General features: G+C 45.0%; 1 protein-coding gene across 2 annotated transcripts in view; it reads right to left on the reverse strand.

The window, feature by feature from the left end:
- The window catches only part of LOC143297392 (zwei Ig domain protein zig-8-like), a 346453-nt gene that overhangs the window by 58336 nt on the left and 266762 nt on the right, over positions 1-21355 (reverse strand). For both annotated transcript variants that reach the window (XM_076609723.1, XM_076609722.1), the window contains exon 4: positions 162-381. In XM_076609723.1, coding sequence (XP_076465838.1) covers positions 162-381 — 220 coding nt within the window. The remainder of the gene's footprint in view (positions 1-161; positions 382-21355) is intronic.

Below are 21355 nucleotides of genomic sequence, written 5' to 3' on the forward strand. Positions count from 1 at the left end.
CTTCGGGGGGGGGGGGGGGGGGGGGGGGGGGGGGGGGGGGGGGGGGGGGGGGGGGGGGGGGGGGGGGGGGGGGGGGGGGGGGGGGGGAAATATCGTTTAAAAAAGAATAAAAAGTGATGGGAAGATTTCCAAACGTCAAAAGAAATGGAAAGACAACTCACCAACCACCTTGAGCTCCACCAGCTTGTTAAAGCCCAGCTTTGACGTCACTTGACACTCGTACACCCCCACGTCATCCTGCGTCACTTTGTCGATGACGAGGTTCCAGTCGCCCGCGTCATTCTCCCGCGGGGTGTGGTCCACGGAGAATTTGACGTCATCAATCCACGTCATCTCCCCGATCGTCAGAAAGTCGTCAGCGTCGATCCTTCTCCAAGCCACCTGAAAATATAAACACAGCGTGCACACTAGATTTGTGGAATAGTTGGACGGGTACACGGGTGGGTGTGAGATGGTCGGTTGGATAATGAATACACCTTTACATGTGAAGATGGTGAATATAATTTGTGCGGCAAACAGACAAAGCGATTTCTATACCAACCCTGTATAGGCGTGCATTAGATTGATTATTACTGCAGCCTTTGGAATATTTCACACAGATAAGAAGAAATTATTTTCTGGTGTCCTTTTTGTTTATTTACTTTCTTTATCTTTTTTTTTTTTTTTTTCTATATACAAGAAATCATCGGCCATGCAATTTTGTGGAGTCAATGTTGTTCTTTGAGATGAGAGATTTATTTCTCTGTTACATTCATATCCCGATCTCAAAGAGTTAAGCAGGGTGGAAAAAATGTCTCCACAGTTCACTCACGATATTGTGCACAAATCAAATTACGAAAATGGTGACCATTTTCAGCATTAGCCTGCGCTGAAATTGGGTACTTGATCTTTGTCATAAAATGCTTCAATTTCCTTATCACACACACACACACACACACACACACACACACACATGGACAGGAACAGGAACGGGAAGTCAACGTGGAAAGGGGAGACGACTTAAAGCCCGCTGCATCACGGGACAGACTGGCGACAAAGGGGCGGCAATTAGGCGTGTGCCAAGGGAGACAATGAAGAGATGGGGCCGGTCCCCCTCATCCATCACAGACAGACAGAAGGTGATCCGATGCCCCCCCCCCCCCCCCCCCCCCACCGACCCCCCCCCCCTCCCCAACATCTCCGCCATCGATGTACGACTCCGGACGTTATCTGGCCCCCTCCTCCTCCACCCCACCGCCACCCCCTCACCCCCCCCCCCCTCCGCTCCCCACCCACTCTTGAAATGCTCTCATTCGCTTGGCTATAGGTATGCGTCCACACATGTAGCTGTAGCGTGCTTGTTTGCAGTACTTGTATGAACCGCATAAAAAAAAAGGTTATTGCTAGTCTCTGTTTTCTCTAGTTTCAGGATAGATTTTTTTTATAGAGTCATAAGGAAGCAATTGCACTTTTTCTTTTCTTTTCTTTTTTTTTGAACACGCACAGCAAAAGCTGTGAAGAAAGATGTGAGAGAAATGTTAATGTATGCCGACAAAGTGTGCGCAAAAAAAACAACAACATAAAGAAATATGTTTTTATATATATATATTTTTTTTTATCAGATATTCTAACCTTTTTGTCAGCAATATATTCATGACATTTGCCAGACATTATACAGTGTGAACTGAGATGCCGCATCCCTAAGTTACAGACTGCACGGCGAAGCGAAAGGCAATATATCATCAATGAGAAATATCACTTTCAACGTGAATCAATCTTCAGGCAGATATCACATCACTTGGTCTGAGAGAAAGTGATGTGATATCTGCGGATAGGCGCTATGTAAGTATCCATATCAATCAGAGAAAGAGGAAAGGGAGGGGAAGTTTGATTAGGTCGCGCGCACGTTCACACACACACACACACACACACACACACACACACACACACACACATATATATATATATATTCTATCTATCTACCTATATGTATGTATGCATATATATATTTATATTACACACACACACACACACACACACACACACACGAGAAAACGTTGTCCAAAACTCGACGCAGTTACCATCCAATCTCTCACTGTTCGCGTAATCAGCCACTTCAAAAAGACAGCCCGTCTCGTCAACAGTTTCTGTTCATTTTTGTGTGTTTTTTATTTTGTTTTTTTTATCATACACTGAGATTAACATTTTGTGTTTCATTCTGTGACTAGTTATTTTCAGCAGAACGACTGTCTACTCGATATCTCTTTTTACCAAATTCAATTAACTTACCCAAAGAAAATGAAGCTTGTGGAGAAATGGGAAAAGTTGGATCAGGGGGGGAGGGGTGTGGGGAGGGGGAATGTGGGGTAAAAGACAGGGGGGGGGGGGGGGAAGAGGAAGGTGGAAAATAATGGAAGGAAGAAGTTGGAGGAGAACAGGATGGTCAAAACATGCCAATACATTCTTCTCTCTCTCTCTCTCAAAAAAAAAGTTGAAGACAGATTAGCAAACTGTCAGGAAAGGAAAGAATACAAAACCATTCAGAAGGACAAAAGAAATTTCTTCAAAGAAAAACAAGTAAGAACATTAACGGGATATGCAAAAGACAGTTGTATGTTCTGGTCAGTGATGCGTAATCTCCTTACAGCCTTCATCAATCATTACTTTAGCTCAATGGCAAAACCACTTTGACTCTCTTCCCCAAGCACCAGTTTCACAGAACGAACTGTACAGGCCGTCACCAACTGATCAAAGAACTGAACAAATGGAATATCATGGTATCACAGACAGACCTGTCAGTAAAGACGAAATTCAAGAAACAGTTAAACATATCAAGAAGAATAAAGCGAGTGGGTGCGACGGAAATCCTTGGGGGAAGTTTTGAAAAATTTAGACATTGTACAATTTCTTGAAAAATACCTCAATGCTCTGTTCGATGCAGGGTGCTTTCCCCAACTCTGATCACGGTCTATCATAGTGCCAATCTTTAAAAAGGGAAATAAGAATCTCTCTGAAAATAAAAGAGGAGTGTCCTTGGTGAGCGTAGTTAGTAAGATTTTCACGTATATCTTGAACAAAAGATTAACTTTATGGATAATTAAAACAGAGAAAATTGTTGAAGAGCAAATAGGTTTTTAGATCAGGATATTGAACTGTTAATCATGTTTTCATTTTATTGACGATAATACAGAGGTGTCAATCACAAGAGAAAGGAAAAGTGTATGGAGCTTTTATCGATTACAAAAAAGGCCTTCGATACAGGAAACAGACTGTCTGTGGGCCTCTCTTAAGTCAAAAAGCCGCTTCGATAGGAAAAAAAAATACAATTGCTCGCAGGAAATATTTAAAAAAAGGGTGGCGCTGTAGTGTAGCGACGCGCTCTCCCTGGGGAGAGCAGCCCGAATTTCACACAGAGAAATCTGTTGTGATAAAAAGAAATGCAAATACAAATACAAAACTGCATCCATTTGGGAGCACTTGTTTTTAGCTTACATTTGAACAGAAAAAAATTTTTGCAAGGAGTAAAATATAGTTAAGCACTCTTCTGGATTTAACATGCTTCTTATAGAAGAAGAAGATGATTATGCTGCTGCTGATGGTGATGATGGTGACGCTGATGATAATGATAATGAAGAGGAAGCATCAGCACCATCAGGAGGAAACTGGAAAAAACAACAAAATAAGAAAAGCAAAAACGACGGAGAAAAAGACAATACGATAACGAAAACAAAGGAATGGGGGGGGGGGGGGGGGGAAGATGAAGTTGAGAAGTAGGAAAAGGGGAGAAAAAAACAAAACAAACCAAAGCCCAAGAGATTTGGTCAGTGTGTGTAATGCATTTCATTCTTTCGCTCCAACAACAACTCCGCGAAATGGGCCGCAATCCTGATCGACAAAAACCCAGCTCTGATCACGCTGATGCACGTTTTGGAACCCCGCCATTTACGTAGTATCCCCCCCCCCCCCCCCCACCCCCAACAAAAACAACAAATAACATAAAAATAAAATAAAACACCACTTCACTGTATTCTCAGGAAACACGGCCGGCCGAGTGTCCCAATCAAGTGTGGCGCACAGTGTCAACTCCTGCCCCGCGATCTCTTCACAATGCAGCCGCATGCGCCCCGCTTTTTCAATCTAAATTCAAATTTCAAATCTCACGCCTCGCAGCTTACGCCCCTTTACCCTAAGCATGCAGAGTGCTTCCCCCTAATCACATTATTCTGGTGCGGGACACGGGGCTGGGAAGGGCCACAAAGCGGCCCTGAAAGGCGGTAAGGAGAGGGAAGTGGAGATCGAAGTCCGAGAGTTCCTCGCTGCCTGTTGTCTCTCTGTTTCTCATTCCCTCCCCCCCCCCCCCCCCCCCCCCCCCTCCCCTCTGCCGTTTCCCTTTCGCTGTAAAGTTACCGAAAAGTTTTCATCCACGGGAGTGCGGCGGGCAAGGTGTTGTAATTCCAACATGCGTGAGCGAGCACACACACACACACACACACACACACACACACACACACACACACACACACACACAGTGATTTAGGATGGCTGTGTACTGGAACCACACTTTGAAGGACTATACGACGGGTACAAGGAATTCATTTCCAGTGACAGCAGAGAATCGACAGGATAAAAATAACTCTCACTACGTCGCTTCGCCATTGGCGGGATAATCGGCCAGACATGCGCACTGCCTCCCAAGTCACTTCCCCGATGGAGTCCGTAGAGCCACCCTGTCCCAGAAGTCACAACATATGCACGTACCAGTGATGGGGGGTTCAAATCCCTGCCATCTCAAGGCATCGACAAGCCGCCCCCCCCCCCCCCCTCCCCCCACCTGGACACAGCATTCCCATGTCAAGTATCAGAATTACCATGCGAAAATGACCCCCCCGGGGAGATTGTGACTGAATCCCATATCCACCGTGTGGGCAGTGTACTGGTACAGGATACCAGAGTCTACACCTACGACATGACTTAAGGGTACAACTTCATCCTCAGTAGGAAAAGTGAGACGGCAAGAAATCTCTCTCATTCACTTTCACATGTCCTTGAGACTGTGGGGGCGGCAGAGAAAGAACATAGTTCGCTGCACGCACACACACACACACACACACACACATACACGGCAGAGAAAGAACATAGTTCGCTGCACGCACACACACACACACACACACACACACACACACACACACACACAAACGCAGCGGTGGTCACATAATATATACACAATGGATGGTCCAACAGAAATCATGAGCAATGCATCTGAACAACTGCACACAATGGCTTCAAAGCAGCTTCAACGAGACAATACCCCAGTTCTAATCATGCAAATGCATGTTCTGACCCTCAGCTTCTTACATCACTGGACACACATAACGCTGGGCAAAAAAGGCAGACTTGACTGTGCAAATGTAAAGTTGAATATAGAGTTAGTATTATTTGGAAATGATGATATTACAAAAACAGATGAAATATTTGACTATATCATTCTAGTGGCGAAACATTTCATCTATAAACGCAGAATAAATAAAATCAAACCATGTATAAAGTACTTCCTTACAGACCTAAGAAACATATACAAAACCGAAAAATATATACACTCGATGGAAATGATAGCATTTTCTAGAAAATGGTACCCATACATAAAAATGATGGAAGGCAACGAGGAGGAGGAGGAGGAATCACAACCACGAATGTAACGTTTGTTCTTTTAAAAAAAAAATATTTTCCTTTCATTTATTTACTTTTTTTATGCAGTGCATATGACTTTATTTGTGTTTTTTTCTGTATAAAAAACAATGTTGTGTTGTTGTTTTCCTGCTTTATAGTTTAAATAACGTTTAATAACAAGTAATATTATTAATAATTACAAATACAATTTTTGTATGTCCGCCTGTATGTATGTAATGTATATATGTATGCATTCATTAAATGTTAAACTTGAATAAAAATGTTAAAAAAAAAAAAAACTTATAAAAAGAAGGCAGACTTTATATTCGTTCCACACATTCAGAAGCAAGCTTCCCGACCGAGTTATTGCACGTGCATCAAGTCCTGCCCGGTTCACACTGCCCTCCACACACTCGTGCTGTTCAATCTAAATTCTAATGTCCCATCTCGCGCCTGACAGTCAACACTGCCCTCTGTTCGTCCACACGTGCACAAACCTCGACCCCTAATGACGTCACTCTGGGTCGGGACAAGGCCAAGGCCAGGCCACAATGTCCCTCAGTGTGTATTTGTATTTGTATTTCTTTTTATCACAACAGATTTCTCTGTGTGAAATTCGGGCTGCTCTCCCCAGGGAGAGCGCGTCGCTACACTACAGCGCCACCCTTTTCTTTTCTTTTTTTTTTTTTTTTTTTTTCCTGCGTGCAGTTTTATTTGTATTTCCTATCGTGTACACCACACGTCTGAAGAGGGGGGCACCAGAGCTGCTGGTTTACTTCAGCATCTCTTGATTCTCTTCCACACAGACCTCTACTTTTTAGAATTTAGGTACCAAGTTTTCAATCTGAGGGTGTCAGTGTTCAATACACGCCAATGCTCGCATTCATACCACACACACCCTCCCCACCCCCCCCCACCCCCCACCCCCCCCCCACACACACACACACACAAGCACAGGCACGCACGCACGCACGCACACGTACACACACACACACACACACAGAGCAAAGGTGCGTGCACAGGTAAAGAACGGTGATGGAAGGTGCACTGGGGACCTCAGTCACCAAACAACATGCCTGGCACATTGAATCCATCCCTCAGCGATATCAGCCAACCAAAAGAAAGCACATCCCAATACGTCCCGGAACCCTAAACAGCCAGACATGCGCAAGGCCTCCCCTCTCACTTGGCTGATTGGTCCGTAATGCGACCCTATCCCACAAGTCACAACACTCGCACGCGCCAGCCAGGGCGGGTTCTGATCCATGCGATCCCCAGGCACTGAGAGGCTCTTGATCATAATGCCGGTGTTGAGTATCACAACTACCACGTACAGTTTACCCCCCCCCCCCCCCCCCCCGCCCCCCCAGGAGCGATTCTCACTGAATCCGGGATGAGCCGTGAGGGTGCTACTTGTACTACTGAACGCCCCCTAAGTCATATATTGTACTGCAATGGTCATGGAGTTAAATTCCATCCTTCGGAGTTTATTCACACCTGACACTGGCTGTTTCCGGGTTGTGGTGTCCACCAGTCTCCCAAGGGAGTGTTTCTGAATTTCGCTGTGGTTTCGGTACGTAACACTATTTGGCCCACGTGAAACCAGTACAATAAAACAGAAAACGACTCCACACAGTCAAATGAGAAGAACTTGTCTATATTTCGCAAGAACATGTCCGTATTTCGCAACACCAAAAGTACAATACAATGAAAAAAAAAAAAAATGCGGTATAGGTATTTTCCACTGGAATCTTCACACCCCACCCACGCACGTGCAACCCAATCCAATACACACAGTACTGTGGACAGGATATTTTATTTTCACATTCAACCAACTTAAAGGGTCGGCAGAGGCTAGAGCGATTCGGACTGCAAGTGCCACCGTACATGCTGAGGGTGCCGAAAAGAAATCCAATCTGTTGATACAATTATCTGGTGGCCTTTTCTCCCTGGGTGTCCCCCGGGACAGGAGGCGAGGGAAGGCTGGAGGAACGGTGATCACTGGGCCTGGAGGACCCCGAGGAGTCCGCCATCGTTCTGTCGTTGTGGAGGAGGGTGGGGGTGGGGGGGAGACTGAAGACTGATTCCGTTAGGATGATGATACACTTGATACCCTCTGTGTGTGTGTGTGTGTGTGTGTGTGTGTGTGTGTGTGTGTGTGTGTGTGTGTGTGTGTGTGTGTGTGTGTGTGTGTGTGTGTGTGTGTGTGTGTGTGTGTGTGTGCGTGTGTGTGTGTGTGTGTGCTAGTGTTGTTGTTCTTGTTGTTGTGTGCGTACCTGCTCACCGACCTCTGTTATCTCAGTGTGATTAATGCCTAGTTGAATAATGTATATTCGCTGACAGAATCATCGTTTTTGATGTTATTGCTGTTGTTGTTGATGATGATTGTTTTGTTTTGCAAATGGGAGCTCGCGCGTAACATGTAGATAGTTGCAAACGATCTATGGTTTATTTTTCTGTTTTCATGGCGATGGCATTTTTCCTCGAATGATTCGTTCTCTATGAACTGGAAAGCAATTGCAAATATTATTTCTCCTTTTGGTTTCTGAGAAAAAAAATAGGATTTTTTTTATGATGTATTTGTTTCTAATATACCGCAAAAAAAAGAGTCAGATATGAATAGGCTTATATCCTCATTTCAAAACAAAACAATCGTAAAAAAAAAAAAGAAAAAAAAAGTTTCAGCTGCAAATAAATTTCTGTGTAACTGAAGTTTTTAGTCACTCACAGATACATTTAAAAATCATCAACATCAGAAAATTATGGGAGGTTTTCAATTATTTTTGTTTTGTCAAACTGACGGCTATCTTAACATATATCTGGTAACCCAGTAAAGTGATTTAAGATTGCCTGGCATTTTAATTGAGAAGATTTGTTTGTTATTCCAATGAATATGCAAGAGAAACATCACAGTGCAGACGTACAGTATGAACAATAACATATACTCAAATGGACAAAACAAAATTATGACAATCACACCGGAAAGAATAAAGTATTTTGTTTGTTTGTTCCCCCCCCCCCCCCCCCCCGGAGATTTCTAGACAGATTTCATAACATTACTTCAGCCCAGGATCGGGAATGACCAAGACACATCCCTTGATAATGGGGTAAGACCGAAAGATAACTGAAAAACTGAAGTTTGATTAGAGTTGAAAGATAACTTAAAACTGAATTTCGATGGGAGTTGAAAGATTACTTGAACTGAAATTTGGTGGTGGGAGTTCTATGGAACAAACGCAAAAAAACAACAACAAAAAACAAAACACTGACACCACCGCAAGCAGACAACAGAAACCATGAGGGTTTCTGGCAGTGCACCCCACTATCACTTCGAAAAAACAACGTACAAACACCGCCACTACTGAATGCTTTTCTCCACTACCGCAGACCAGACTACAAATTCGAGTCAAATAAAATGATGTTACTTATTATTTCGCTCAGCACCGATTTTTAAAAGAAATTTCAGCTGAAAATGAATAAATAAATAGATAAATAAATGAATGAATAAATAAACAGATAAATTAAATATATACATAAAAAAACGATAAATAAATAGCAAACAAATAAACAACAAAATAAATAAATAAAGACAAATAATCGAGGTATTGTGCTTATCTCAAAAGAACATAATAGTTTATGAATATAATTTCGTGCCTTATTTCTAGGTTACTCTGAAGAAAAAACCTGCACCTGCCGAGGCCGTTCCTGAGCGTCGGTTGGAAAGAGAGTGGGGAAGGGACTGCACAACTCCTCTTCACTAAAAAAAAAAAAAAAAAAAAAAAAGTCACCTGTGCTGGTCAGGTAACCAGGCTAATGTCGGAACGAATCGCTTCCTGGGAAACTGATGCCCTTGACCGCTCTCGCTGGAGGATGCTGTGCTCTAGTGGCATAAAGACGTTTGAAGACAAGAGAACGCTGGCCATTAAAAGGAGAAGCGTGAGCGAAGGAAGCAGGGCTCAACTTCTGGAGACGTTTTCCCTTGCAACACACGTGGGAAGTGCTGTGCATCCAGAACTGGCCTCTTCTCCCATACAAGGACACACACCGACAGATAAGCCTGCCTGCCTACTCATCCGTCGGTCCGACGGGAGACTGCATGCACTTCTAGGTGAAGTCGAAAACAAACTCATCCGCACTTGTACGTTTTAACTTTGCTTACACTGGCACACGTAAAATGTGTGGAACTTATTAACATGACCTGTCATTCAATAATTATAAACCCTCCTTTAATTCTGTTCAAGACAGCACGTAGGTTCTTCAGGTTTCGCTTTTAAGAAAACGGGGGAAATAAATAAAGAGCCTGGACCTTCTTCGTTCACATTTCCTGCTGGGATGTGGCCATCAGCAGAAATTCTTACCTTTATATATATATATATATATATATATATATATATATATATATATATATATATGTGTGTGTGTGTGTGTGTGTGTGTGTGTGTGTGTGTGTGTGTGTGTGTGTGTGAGTGTGAGAGAGAGAGAGAGAGAGAGAACGATGTGTGATAACAAATTTGATAGTGTGGGGAAACTTTGATGCACTGTCTGACGTTTGCTTACATAAACAACACAAGGGGGCCATGTATCAAACAATAACAACAACAAAACAACCCCATATATATATATATATATATATATATATATATATATATATATATATATATATATATATATATATTAGGGCGCGAGTCACAATTTATTAGAGTGTGTGTATGGAAAAGAAATTCAATTTTGTTGATGCAGTTATCTGGTGGCATCTCTCTCTCTCTCTCTCTCTTCGTCTCAGGGCGGACCAGTCAGGGCTGGAGGGTACGGGGGGGGGGAATGATGCTTCATTGGCTGCTGTTGCCCCCCGCTGTGTGTGTGTCATTACAGGAAGGGCCGACACTAATTGGATTCTAAAGGGCTGCACTTGATAGCCCCGAAGTCTGTTTGTGAACCCCCCCCCCCCACCCCTCCCCGCCCGCCCCACGTTTGTTTGTTTGTTTGTCTTGTTTGTTTTCTTTCTCTGTGCATATTCGGAATGGTTTCTTGTTGTTGTTGTTGATTTTTCGTTGTTGTTTTTTTTTTCTTCTTCTTTTTTTACCTGTTGTCTATCCGCCTGTCTTTGTCAGTCTGGTGTAGCTATTACCAGTCTTTTTCCACCCACCCCCAGTGGAGATGCACTTGTTTTACTTTTTCATCTTCTTGCCATTTTGATGATCTATAATTATTATGTTGTCCCTATCCCCCCCTCCCCTCCCCCCTCCCCAACTTTCTCTCTCATGGTTATTAATTGATCTTTCTTCTTTCTTTTTTTTTTCTTTTTTTATTTTTTTTTTTTTACCGTCATCAGTTTTTATATCTGACGGATCATTTTGGCTGGATGGCTGCTTGTCTTTACCACCCTCCTCTCTCCCCGCCCTCTCTGTCTCTCTTACTGTCTCTCTCTCTTTTCTCTTCTGTTGGTTCTTGTGTCATCTGTCTTCCATGGACCATTTTGTCTGCATGTGTGCTTGCCTCGTCTCCCTTACCCCTATCCCGCGGTTTTTTTTTTGTTTTGTTTTTTTAATTTTATTTTTTAATTTTTTATTATCATTGTTTGTTTGTTTTTTAACTCGTCAAAATGACAATAGTAGAAAGACGCTGAATGAAGCGAAGAACAGAGAGAGAGAGAGGGGGGGGGAGATATAGAGAGAGAGAGCAAGGGAGAGAGAGAGAGCGTGACACAGAGAGAGAGAGAGCAACACAGAGAGAGGGGGAAGGAGGGAAGGAGGGACACAGAGAGAGGGGGGCGGAGGGAGGGAGAGAGAGAGAGTGAGAGAGAGAGAGAGAGAGAGAGAGAGTGAGAGTGAGAGAGAGAGAGAGAGAGAGACGAAAAGGGATCACTGTCCAGTATCCACTTCCGCGAACAGCAGTGACTGACACAGGGGAAGTGACCCTCACCACACCGCGCAGCCTCTCGGGAGGAAGAGGCCACCTGACATGCGCACTGTTCACTTTGCTGACTGGAGCATAATCCACCTCTGTCCCACAGTGCAAAGGTCGTGCACGTGCTTCCGTACAACTCCCCCCCCCCCCCCCCCACCCACCCACCCACACACACAGCTTCCCTGACACACGATCTGCAAGTACTGAGACTATACTTTACATAGCAGTCCGGTATCCAGTGTCACAATCCCCCTGCACACTTTACCCTAGGAGTACTTGTGGTGGAACCCGGTACGTTCATTCATCAAAACATCCCCCGTGTTACAGAGCTTCCTTGGAAACGATGCCTCTATTCTTTCAGGACAAGTGATCAACTAGGTCCCATGTGTGACATGTTCCAAAAGGTACAGGTATAATATTATTTTCAATTAGAAAATAAAACCCACAGTGCTCCCACTGAGGCTTACAAAGATGAAGAAATGCAAGATATCCCGAAATCAAAACTCCCCATCTGAGCTGGAATGATGCTGTAAGATGTTTCCGGAATGCCAGAGAATGCCTGCTTTGCAAGTTCCTTGGGAGCTCTCAAACTGACGCAGCTTTGCCCGACTGTGGACAGACTGAGTGCAACATATCTTTATACTGCTGTCATGCTCTGCAGAATTGTAGTTTTTCGTGAATAATGCTGGATGAAACCGGAGAAAAGAAAAGGTTCCAAATGTTTGAGATATCTTCGCAGTACAGAAGAATAACAACACGCGGGGGTTAACTGGGGATTGGTGGGTGAGGAGGAGTGATCATCTGATACAGCTGTGAACGCCTCTCTTTCCTCTATCCAGTTCTTTCTGTTGGAAATTCTGTGTGTTAACTTTCCATGTGTAAAAGAAAATCGCCCACATCACTGGAGCGTCTAGCATCTGGTGTCTACTGTTGGCTTTTTTATTTTTTTTTTTAGTAGTGCTTTCTGATAAATTGAATGACTGATCATAACACCATTTCGGACCAGCACAGAGCAAAAGCGTGCAAAAAACCCAAACTTCTTTCAAATTTATTTCAGGCAACAAGTTGTTCAATCGTTTTCATTTGTTTGGAACTGTCCATGCTATAGAATGTTCTCATTCCCCAGACCTCAAAAGAAAGAAAAACCAAGATGAAATAACAACGGCAACTTTTAGATGCAAAATGTGGAAGAGACAGTGAAACTTTCAACGAACTATTCTCTCCTCCATAAAGGAGAGTGATGGAAGAGGGAAGGGGGTGGGGGGACGGGGGAGGGGTAGGGTTCAAATCGAGACAGGATCACTCATGTGTCCATTATTCCGAGGAGCGGACAGGAGGAGAAATTCACTCCGCTGATGCAGTTATCTGGCGGTAATTTTCTCTTCATCTCTCCACCCCGTCTTCAGGGCAATGGGATGTGTCGTATGGAATTCTAATCACTGGCCGCTGATGCTCTCGCTGTCGGTCTGTCGCTGTAGGAAGGATTGCAGACCACTGTAGGAAGGATTCCAGACCACTGCAGGAAGGATTCCAGACTATCGTTATTCTGCTGATGACGCCCTCGTTACCAGATCGCCACTGAGCGGCCGGCCTGGGACCTGTTGTGTTTCCCCAATGAGGAAGGCATATCCCGGTAGGTCCACGATAAAGGTCCACAATGTTTACGGAAAGAAAAGGAACAGCATCTATTCTGATTATCTCTGCCCGCGTGCGTGTAGGTATGCATACCGCAATCGCCCACTCAGAATCGCGGGCATTCATATGGTTGCTTCCACAGTTTTTGTATCACACAACTGAGCAAAACGACGTGCTCATTCCGATTGAGCAATGAAAAACCATGGCGCAAAACTGCCTACATGTTGTATTTTTAAGATTGTAATTGTATTTGATTACGTTTCTGACTGGCGCAATAGCCGAGTGGTTAAAGCGTTGGACTTTCAATCTGAGGGTCCCGGGTTCGAATCACGGTGACGGCGCCTGCTGGGCCGTGTAAAGGGTGGAGATTTTTACCATCTCCCAGGTCAACATGTGCAGACCTGCCAGTGTCTGAACCCACTTCGTGTGTATACGCATGCAGAGGATCAAATACGCACGTTAAAGATCGTGTAATCCATGTCAGCGTTCGGTGGGTTATGAAAACGAAAACATACTCAGCATGCACACCCCCGAAAGCGGAGTATGGCTGCCTACGTTAAAGCCCGCTCGCGTATATACGAGTGAACGTGGGAGTTGAAAGCCCGCGAACGCAGAAGAGGAAGAAGAAGAAGATTACGTTTCTACTGCAGACTGGGCCTTGATAGCTTTTCAACGAACTGCGCTCTGTAAGAATTACCCATGATAACGAGCAGTATCAAAACAATAAACCCTGCGAAGCGCAGCAGTAAAGCCACGTTATAGATAACGGACGCGAAATGAAGTGAGGAACACAGACAGAAACAGTTTTGCGTGTCGCGCGTCACGTGTGTGCGTGACACCATGACCCAGGCACACGCGCGCGCGCGCGCGCAGGGCGAGGAGGTCAGTGGTCGGGGTCAGAGGTGAGGGTGAAGAAGTCAAAGTGCGCGACTGCCCACGCGCTGAGTGCCCTGCTATATCGACTGGTCCTGACAGTCCCCCGGTCCCCTGACTAATATCAGGGGCCTGAGAACCTTTCCAGTCCCATCGAACACGGAGACCCGAGTCCAGATTTACTGACGCAAACCTAACCGAATTAGCCACCGCATTCATAGGATCAATTTGTTTGACTGAAACCCTTTCAAATGGACCTACTAGTCAAAGGTTAACTCTATCCATACGAACGGCGAAAGAGACGACGTTAACAGCGTTTCACCCCAATTACCATCATCAAAATATTGCAAGCGGAAGGCTTTTATACTGAAGACGTGAATGTTGATAAAGAACACCACAATTCTGACGACGGAAGCTAAAGGTTGGGTCATTCAGACACCCACTGGACATCCGAGGGGTCTGTGTAGAGGAGAAGAGAGGACTGGCCGTACTGAGCGAGTGAACACACTGCAAGATATCTATGGTACACTTGGCTGAAGAAAAAAAACAACAACCCCAAAAATCCAACACAACTCCTAGACCTAGTACGTGCTTATTGATTCTTGAACTGTCTGTTCGACACAAGTCCCCCCCCCCTCCCCCCTCCTCTCTCTCTCCATCTATTCTCATTCTCCATTCCCTTTCCTCTCTCCTCCTGATGAACTCTCCTCCACATCATTTCTTCTCTTTCTCTTTTCCACCCACTCTCTGTCTTTCATCAGAAACAGGAAATTAGTGCAATTGATTCTAGTACTGCGTTTTCGTGAAGCACCTTCCCTGTCCCTTCCTCGTCCCTCCACACACACACACACACACGCAGATACACCCACATACATACACACACAGACACCCATCCACACACATACAGAGACAGACAGACAGACAGACAGAGACAGAGAGACGGACACACACACACACAGAGAGAGGGAGAGAGAGAGAGAGAGAGAGAGAGAGGAACACATTATACACACAGACACATTGCTTCTCGTCTCTCTTACAGTACCCTCTCTCCTCCACGAGCCCTCCCCCGACGCCCCCCCCCCCCCCCTCCGCAACCCCATACCCCACTACCTCCCCACCCCTTTCCCCCCTCTCTTCTACCACGCTAACTCTGTGTCTCTTGGTGACATCAATTTTTGCTCACGAAGCGTGCCAGAATCCTGCAGTCTTTTGAGCAGTCCTGTCCTCAAAACGTCACCCCCCATTCCCCCCTCTCCACCCAATCAAGGTTCCAAGAAACGTCACCTTCCCCCCCCCCCCCCGCCGGTCCCCTCCCCACCACCCAATCAAGGCTCCAAGCCCCCCAACCGGGACTGACCAATGTCCGGTTAGAGTTCTTCTAATTAGTTTTCAAGCGGACGGTCGTCTGTAAGGGCAAAAGTTCCTGTGTTTAAGGACCAAGGGAGAGTCTTGGAACATCTGTGGACTCTCCAGGTCAGAAACATAGTCGTGTGGTTTGGCAGGAATGTCGTTTTCTTTTTTTGTTTTGTGGTTTTAAATAACATTCCTGAATGATAAAAAACGAAAGCTGCTTTCGTTCATATTTTCATAAGGTGCGTCGCACACACACACACACACACACACACACACACACACACACACACACACAAACACACACACAAACAAACAAACACACACACAAACACACACACACACACACAGAGTAGACCACATCACTCATGTCCCCAAGACTCCACAGTGCTGTAGCTGCCACTGTCCGCTGATGACCTTAAACACCTCCCCCACCCCACCCCTCTCTCCAGATAGGAGGAGGGGTCAGATTGTGTGCCCTGCGTCACATCAATAATGCAGACTGCTCCACACAAGTCATCGCCACTTCCGTCTGCACCAGACGTCATCACGGGACCACAGGAAGTACGTCATACATCACCCCCACACCACTTCCTCCTCTCTCTCTCTCACTCTCTCTCTCCACTATTTCTCTTATTTATTCGGGTAGTTCCCTGCCACTTGTGGCGGTCAATAATTTTGAAAGAGTGAATTGCCAGTCATTTCAACACAGACGCACAGACAGACGGACAGACAGACAGACAGACAGACAGACACAGACACACACGCACACACACACAACTTTGTTAGAAAAATCAACATGGGGTCGATTTCATAACCGATGGAAGTTAAAGTTTTTAAAACATAAAGGAACATTATTCCCCGAGAATATTATTAAAGAAAAGATACCGAATCCATCAGCTTGCTATACAAGATCAATAACCTCTACTTTCTTCTGTATAAAACGTGATGCGATGAAGACAAAGTATAGTAAAAATGTTACATGCATCTGTGGTAAGCAGTTCATTGCATCATTGTTTGTTTCACTGTCAGCAGTTACGTACCTTCTTGCCCAAGTATTTCAAAGAGAATAATAATACTTTTGTAAAGTTATTTCTGACGAGGTTCTTATGGTCGAACTTTCACAGGCATTAGTTCATAGCCCTATTTCTACATTCCTTTAATGCACTTCAGAATTGTGTTAATGGTTTCTGATTATTATCATTATTATTATTGAATTGTTACTGTTAAATGTAATTGCATGTTAGTTATGCATTTTACGGTAGTTTTCTAGTTTACCTTTTTTCTGTTTTCCTCTTCCCTGCTCCCCCTCCACTCCCCCTCCTTCCCCCATGCCCCTCTCCTCCCCCAATGCCCACCCCCCTTCTTTTTAACGTCTGATATCACTGATAGTGAAAAGACGCTAAACTAAAGAACGAACACACACACACACACACACACACACACACACACACACACACACACACACATACACACACGCACACACACACGACTTACGTGCGAAACAGCGTAAGACAGCAAAGCTAATATGCTCCTCTCTCTCTCTCTCTTTTTTTTTTTTTTTTTTTTTGTTAATAATAATAATGGTATTTATACAGCGCTGAATCTTGTGCAGAGACAAATCAAAGCGCTTTCGCACCAGTCATTCACACGCATGCATAACTCTAAAACTGAAGAAACTAAAGACAAGGAAGGGCAGGCAAGGGAGGCTATTTTGGGAGGAGGTGGGTTACAAGGCCAGACTTGAAAGAGCTGAGTGTGGAGACCGGACGAAGCGAAAGAGGAAGTTCATTCCAATTGCAAGGTCCAGAGACAGAGAAAGAGCGGCGGCCAACAGTCGAGTGTTTGAATCTGGGTATGAGTAAACAGAATCGTACAATAAAAGAAAAGAAATCGTCGTACCCTCGAATGGCTAGCCTGTCTTTCGCACTATTAACACATCGGATTACTGAAGCCTTGACTACTGACCTGTCAGACAGACTATTGACGCGTCGGCCAGGATTATTTGCACAATTGTCGGAGTACCGCCACGTCGAACCACTGCAACTTGGTTGGTATTATCAAGGATTTGTCGGACCAGCGACAAGATTAAACGAGTTCTGTCAAAACTTTTGACACGATGAACTGTTTGTCAAATCAGGAATATCAGGGCATCCCGCGATTCTGTAGTATGTTCTTAGCGTGACTGGTTTTGACTTTTCCTGTTCTTTTTCTTTCTTTTTTTAAAAATATTCTTATTAATTAACCCACCCACCCTCCCACCAATCCCACACAACGTTAGTTCTGTGGTGTATGCTTTGTCAACAAACCTGCCACGAACCATCTTACTATGCTGTTGGAACTTAAAATGGTATCATGTAATACTGCTGACGCCATGAAGACCTTTTCGGGTGAATATTGAAGGCAGCGGACGTGTCTTCCTTCAGTTGTTGCCTTGTTGCAATGCAGGAACTCGGATTTCGACAACATGCTTCCTGGCTTTGTAACTTTCAATCTGTGGAGGCTTTCTCAAAGTGCTGCTCCTTTGTTTCTCAGTTTGCTTGTTTTCTCAGCATACCTCTGTATCTGGACAGGCCGTAATAATAATAATGATAAGAGCTCAGGGCGCTTTACATGAAAGAAAATATTACAAATTACATAAAAATTATCATGACCATTCTTTCTCAAAACCCCTCCCTCCCCCCCACCCTCTCCCCCTCCCACTCTTCATGCATCCAAAGTGAGCTGACATGGATGATGTTGGAGAAGAAGGAAGCTGATGTGCTGTTTAAAGACAGGTTTTTAAAAAGATGAAGATTTTAGTGATGAGCGAAAAGCAGAGATAGAAACAGGCCATCAACACGAACTCTTCTCTTCCTGTGCTATCAGAGCAACATGGAAACCCGGCCAATTTTTCACACGATAGAAAAACGGCAGACAGAAAACAAAAGCATTGACACACAGGGACGTAGGTTGTTCAAGGTAACCGGAAGCTTAGGCAATCCTGGCCAAGATCTACCCCGGATAGGCAATTAGCTCTGTTCACGTGACCTGTTTACAGTTTAACGCTGTGTAGAAAGACAGACGGTGACAGTGTAAACGTGACAGGGAAAAGTGACAGAAACTGCACACACACAAAAAAGTTTGTCGTGGTATCCACCTGCGCTGTGTACAATGTCGACCTTGGTGATATTTTGTTCAACGAGCTGGCGTCCTTAAATCCCCCACCTCTCTCTCTCTCTGTGTCTGTCTGTCTTTCTCTTCAACATGCAACTTTGTTATTGCTGTCGCTGTTGTTGTTGATGTGGTTGTCATGATGTTGGCGGTGGCACCAGTGAAGATGGTGCAACATCCAGAATAAGTACCCACGGTTTCAACCCAAGGTCGTGCCCAGGACGGAGCCCTCTCTCTCTCTCTCTCTCTCACACACACACACGCACACGCACACATACAGAGAGAGAGAGAGAGAGAGAGAGAGAGAGAGAGAGAGAGAGAGAGTTTTGCAAAAGCCTGATTAAAAATCAACAACAAAAGAGGAAGCCTTATCATCTTTGTAATGTTTGCGTGGGCAAAACACACAAGAAACCCAAACATCCTATTCTCTCCCCCTCCAAAACAGCTGAGTTCACATCTGCGGTTTTTGCCCCACCGACACCGAACCACGGCTGTCATATCCCCCCCCCCCCCCACCCCACACACCCCTACACCCCCTGTGGGCCATCAATAATGCACAGGGAACAGAGATCCCTATCTCAAGCACCACTGCACAGTGCTCGCCCCCCAAACCCCCCACACACCTACCCCTGCCCCTCTCCTCCTGTCTCGGTACGATTACCTCACTGCCGATTCGCTATCTTGGAAAAACCAGCATTCCTTATTCCTGTGTTTGCTGGGTGTCTGGGAGATGGAGGGAGGGGAGGGCAACCAAGCGGTTAAAGCGCTGGAGTTCTGTCCCGTGTGCCTGGAAAGCTCGTGGTTCGAATCTCAGCGGCGTGAGTTCAAGGGCGGGGTTTCTTCTGCATGAGTAAAAGGGCGGGGTTTCTTCTGAGTTAGTGAAAGAGTGGTGTTTCTTTTGTGAGTAAAGGGCGGGGTTTCGTTCTGCGTGAGTAATGGGCGGGGGTTTCTTTCTGCGTGAGTAATGGGCGGGGGTTTCTTTTGGGTGACTAAAGGGCGGGGTTTCTTTCTGCGTGAGTAATGGGCGGGGTTTCTTTCTGCGTGAGTAATGGGCGGGGGTTTCTTTCGCGTGAGTAAAGGGCGGGTTTTTTTTTTCTGAATGAGTAAAGGGCAGGGGTTTCTTTCGCGTGAGTAAAGGGCGGGGTTTCTTTCTGCGTGAGTAATGAGCGGGGTTTCTTTCTGCGTGAATAATGCGTGAGTAATGGGCGGGGTTTCTTTCTGCGTGTGTAATGGGCGGGGCTTTCTTTCTGCGTGAGTAATGGGAGGGGATTTCTTTCTGCGTGAATAATGCGTGAGTAATGGGCGGGGTTTCTTTCTGCGTGAATAATGCGTGAGTAATGGGCGGGGTTTCTTTCTGCGTGTGTAATGGGCGGGGCTTTCTTTCTGCGTGAGTAATGGGCGGGGTTTCTTTCTGCGTGTGTAATGGGCGGGGCTTTCTTTCTGCGTGAGTAATGGGCGGGGCTTTCTTTCTGCGTGAGTAATGGGCGGGGATTTCTTTCACATGAGTAAAAGGCTAGGTTTCTTTCTTAATGAGTAAAGAGCAGAGTTTCTTCTGTGTGAGTAAAGAGTGGGGTTTCTTCTGCGTGAGCAAAGGGCGGGTTTTCTCTGTGAGTAAAGGGGTGAGTAAAGGGTGGGTTTTCTTCTGTGAGTAAAGTGCGAGGTTTCTTCTGCTTGAGTAAAGGGCGAGGTTTCTTCTGCTGGAGTAAAGGGCGGGATTTCTTCTGCGTGAGTGAAGTGCGAGGTTTCTTCTGCTTGAGTAAATGGCGGGATTTCTGCCTGAGTAAAGTGCGAGGTTTCTTCTGCTTGAGTAAAGGGTGGGGCTTCTTCTGTGTGAGTAAAATGCGGGGTTTCTTCTGTGAGAAAACTGCGAAGTTTCTTTTTCTTGAGTAAAGGGCGAGGTTTTTTGTGTGTGAGTAAAGGGCAGGGCTTCTTCTGTAAGTAAAGGGTAGGGTTTCTTATGTGAGTAACGGGCGGGGTTTCCTCTGTGAGTAAAGGGCAGGATTTCTTCTGTGAGTAAAGGGTGGGGTTTCTTCTGTGAGTAAAGTGCAAGGTTTCTTCTGCTTGAGTAAAAGGCGGGGTTTCTTCTGCCTTCCTGGTCAGTCTATGCGCTAACATTGTCCCCAATTCTTGTATGCTTAAGATGAAATAAGATCACGAAATCGAAGCCAGCGTTCGGAGCTGATTATGGAAATACACAGAGACACATCATTCTTGTCTCCAGCAAATATTCTGTGCTGTTTGTTTTAACAATCGTACCCCATTCTTCTGCTCAAAATTAACACACCAGCCTTTCGCTTTCTCCGCTAATTTGTTTCCAGTTTTGCCAAAATATTCAATGTTAAAGCGTACAGTGATGATCAAAAATAATAAGAGACGGATCCACCTGCAAAACATCTGGAAAGTTGTCGGGAGTTGATCAGTGAGCCGGACGATAGTTTGATGTCTTTTAAAAAAAAAAAAAAAAGAAGTAGTAAATTTGTATCACAGTAACAACGAATCCAAACGAATCTTAGGCAATTCGACAACAACAGCAGCAGCAGAAGCAGCAGCAGCAGCACCACCACCACCAATAACAACAAAGAGATATTCTCTCTGGCGATCTCATCACATGTATCAGCACTCCATTGTGCACCTTGTGTGAAATGTTTACCTTCTTTTTTTTCGCTCGGGGTTTTTGTGTTGTTGTTGTTGTTGTTTTTTTTTCCCTTCACTTCTTCTTCTTCCTCTCGCCACCCCTTTTTTTCTCTTCTTCATCGTGCCATTGCACGTCTCGAGGATGTGAACCTGTTTT

The sequence above is a fragment of the Babylonia areolata genome, chromosome 22 (genome assembly GCF_041734735.1).
Source record: "Babylonia areolata isolate BAREFJ2019XMU chromosome 22, ASM4173473v1, whole genome shotgun sequence".
NCBI classification, from domain to species: domain Eukaryota; kingdom Metazoa; phylum Mollusca; class Gastropoda; order Neogastropoda; family Buccinidae; genus Babylonia; species Babylonia areolata.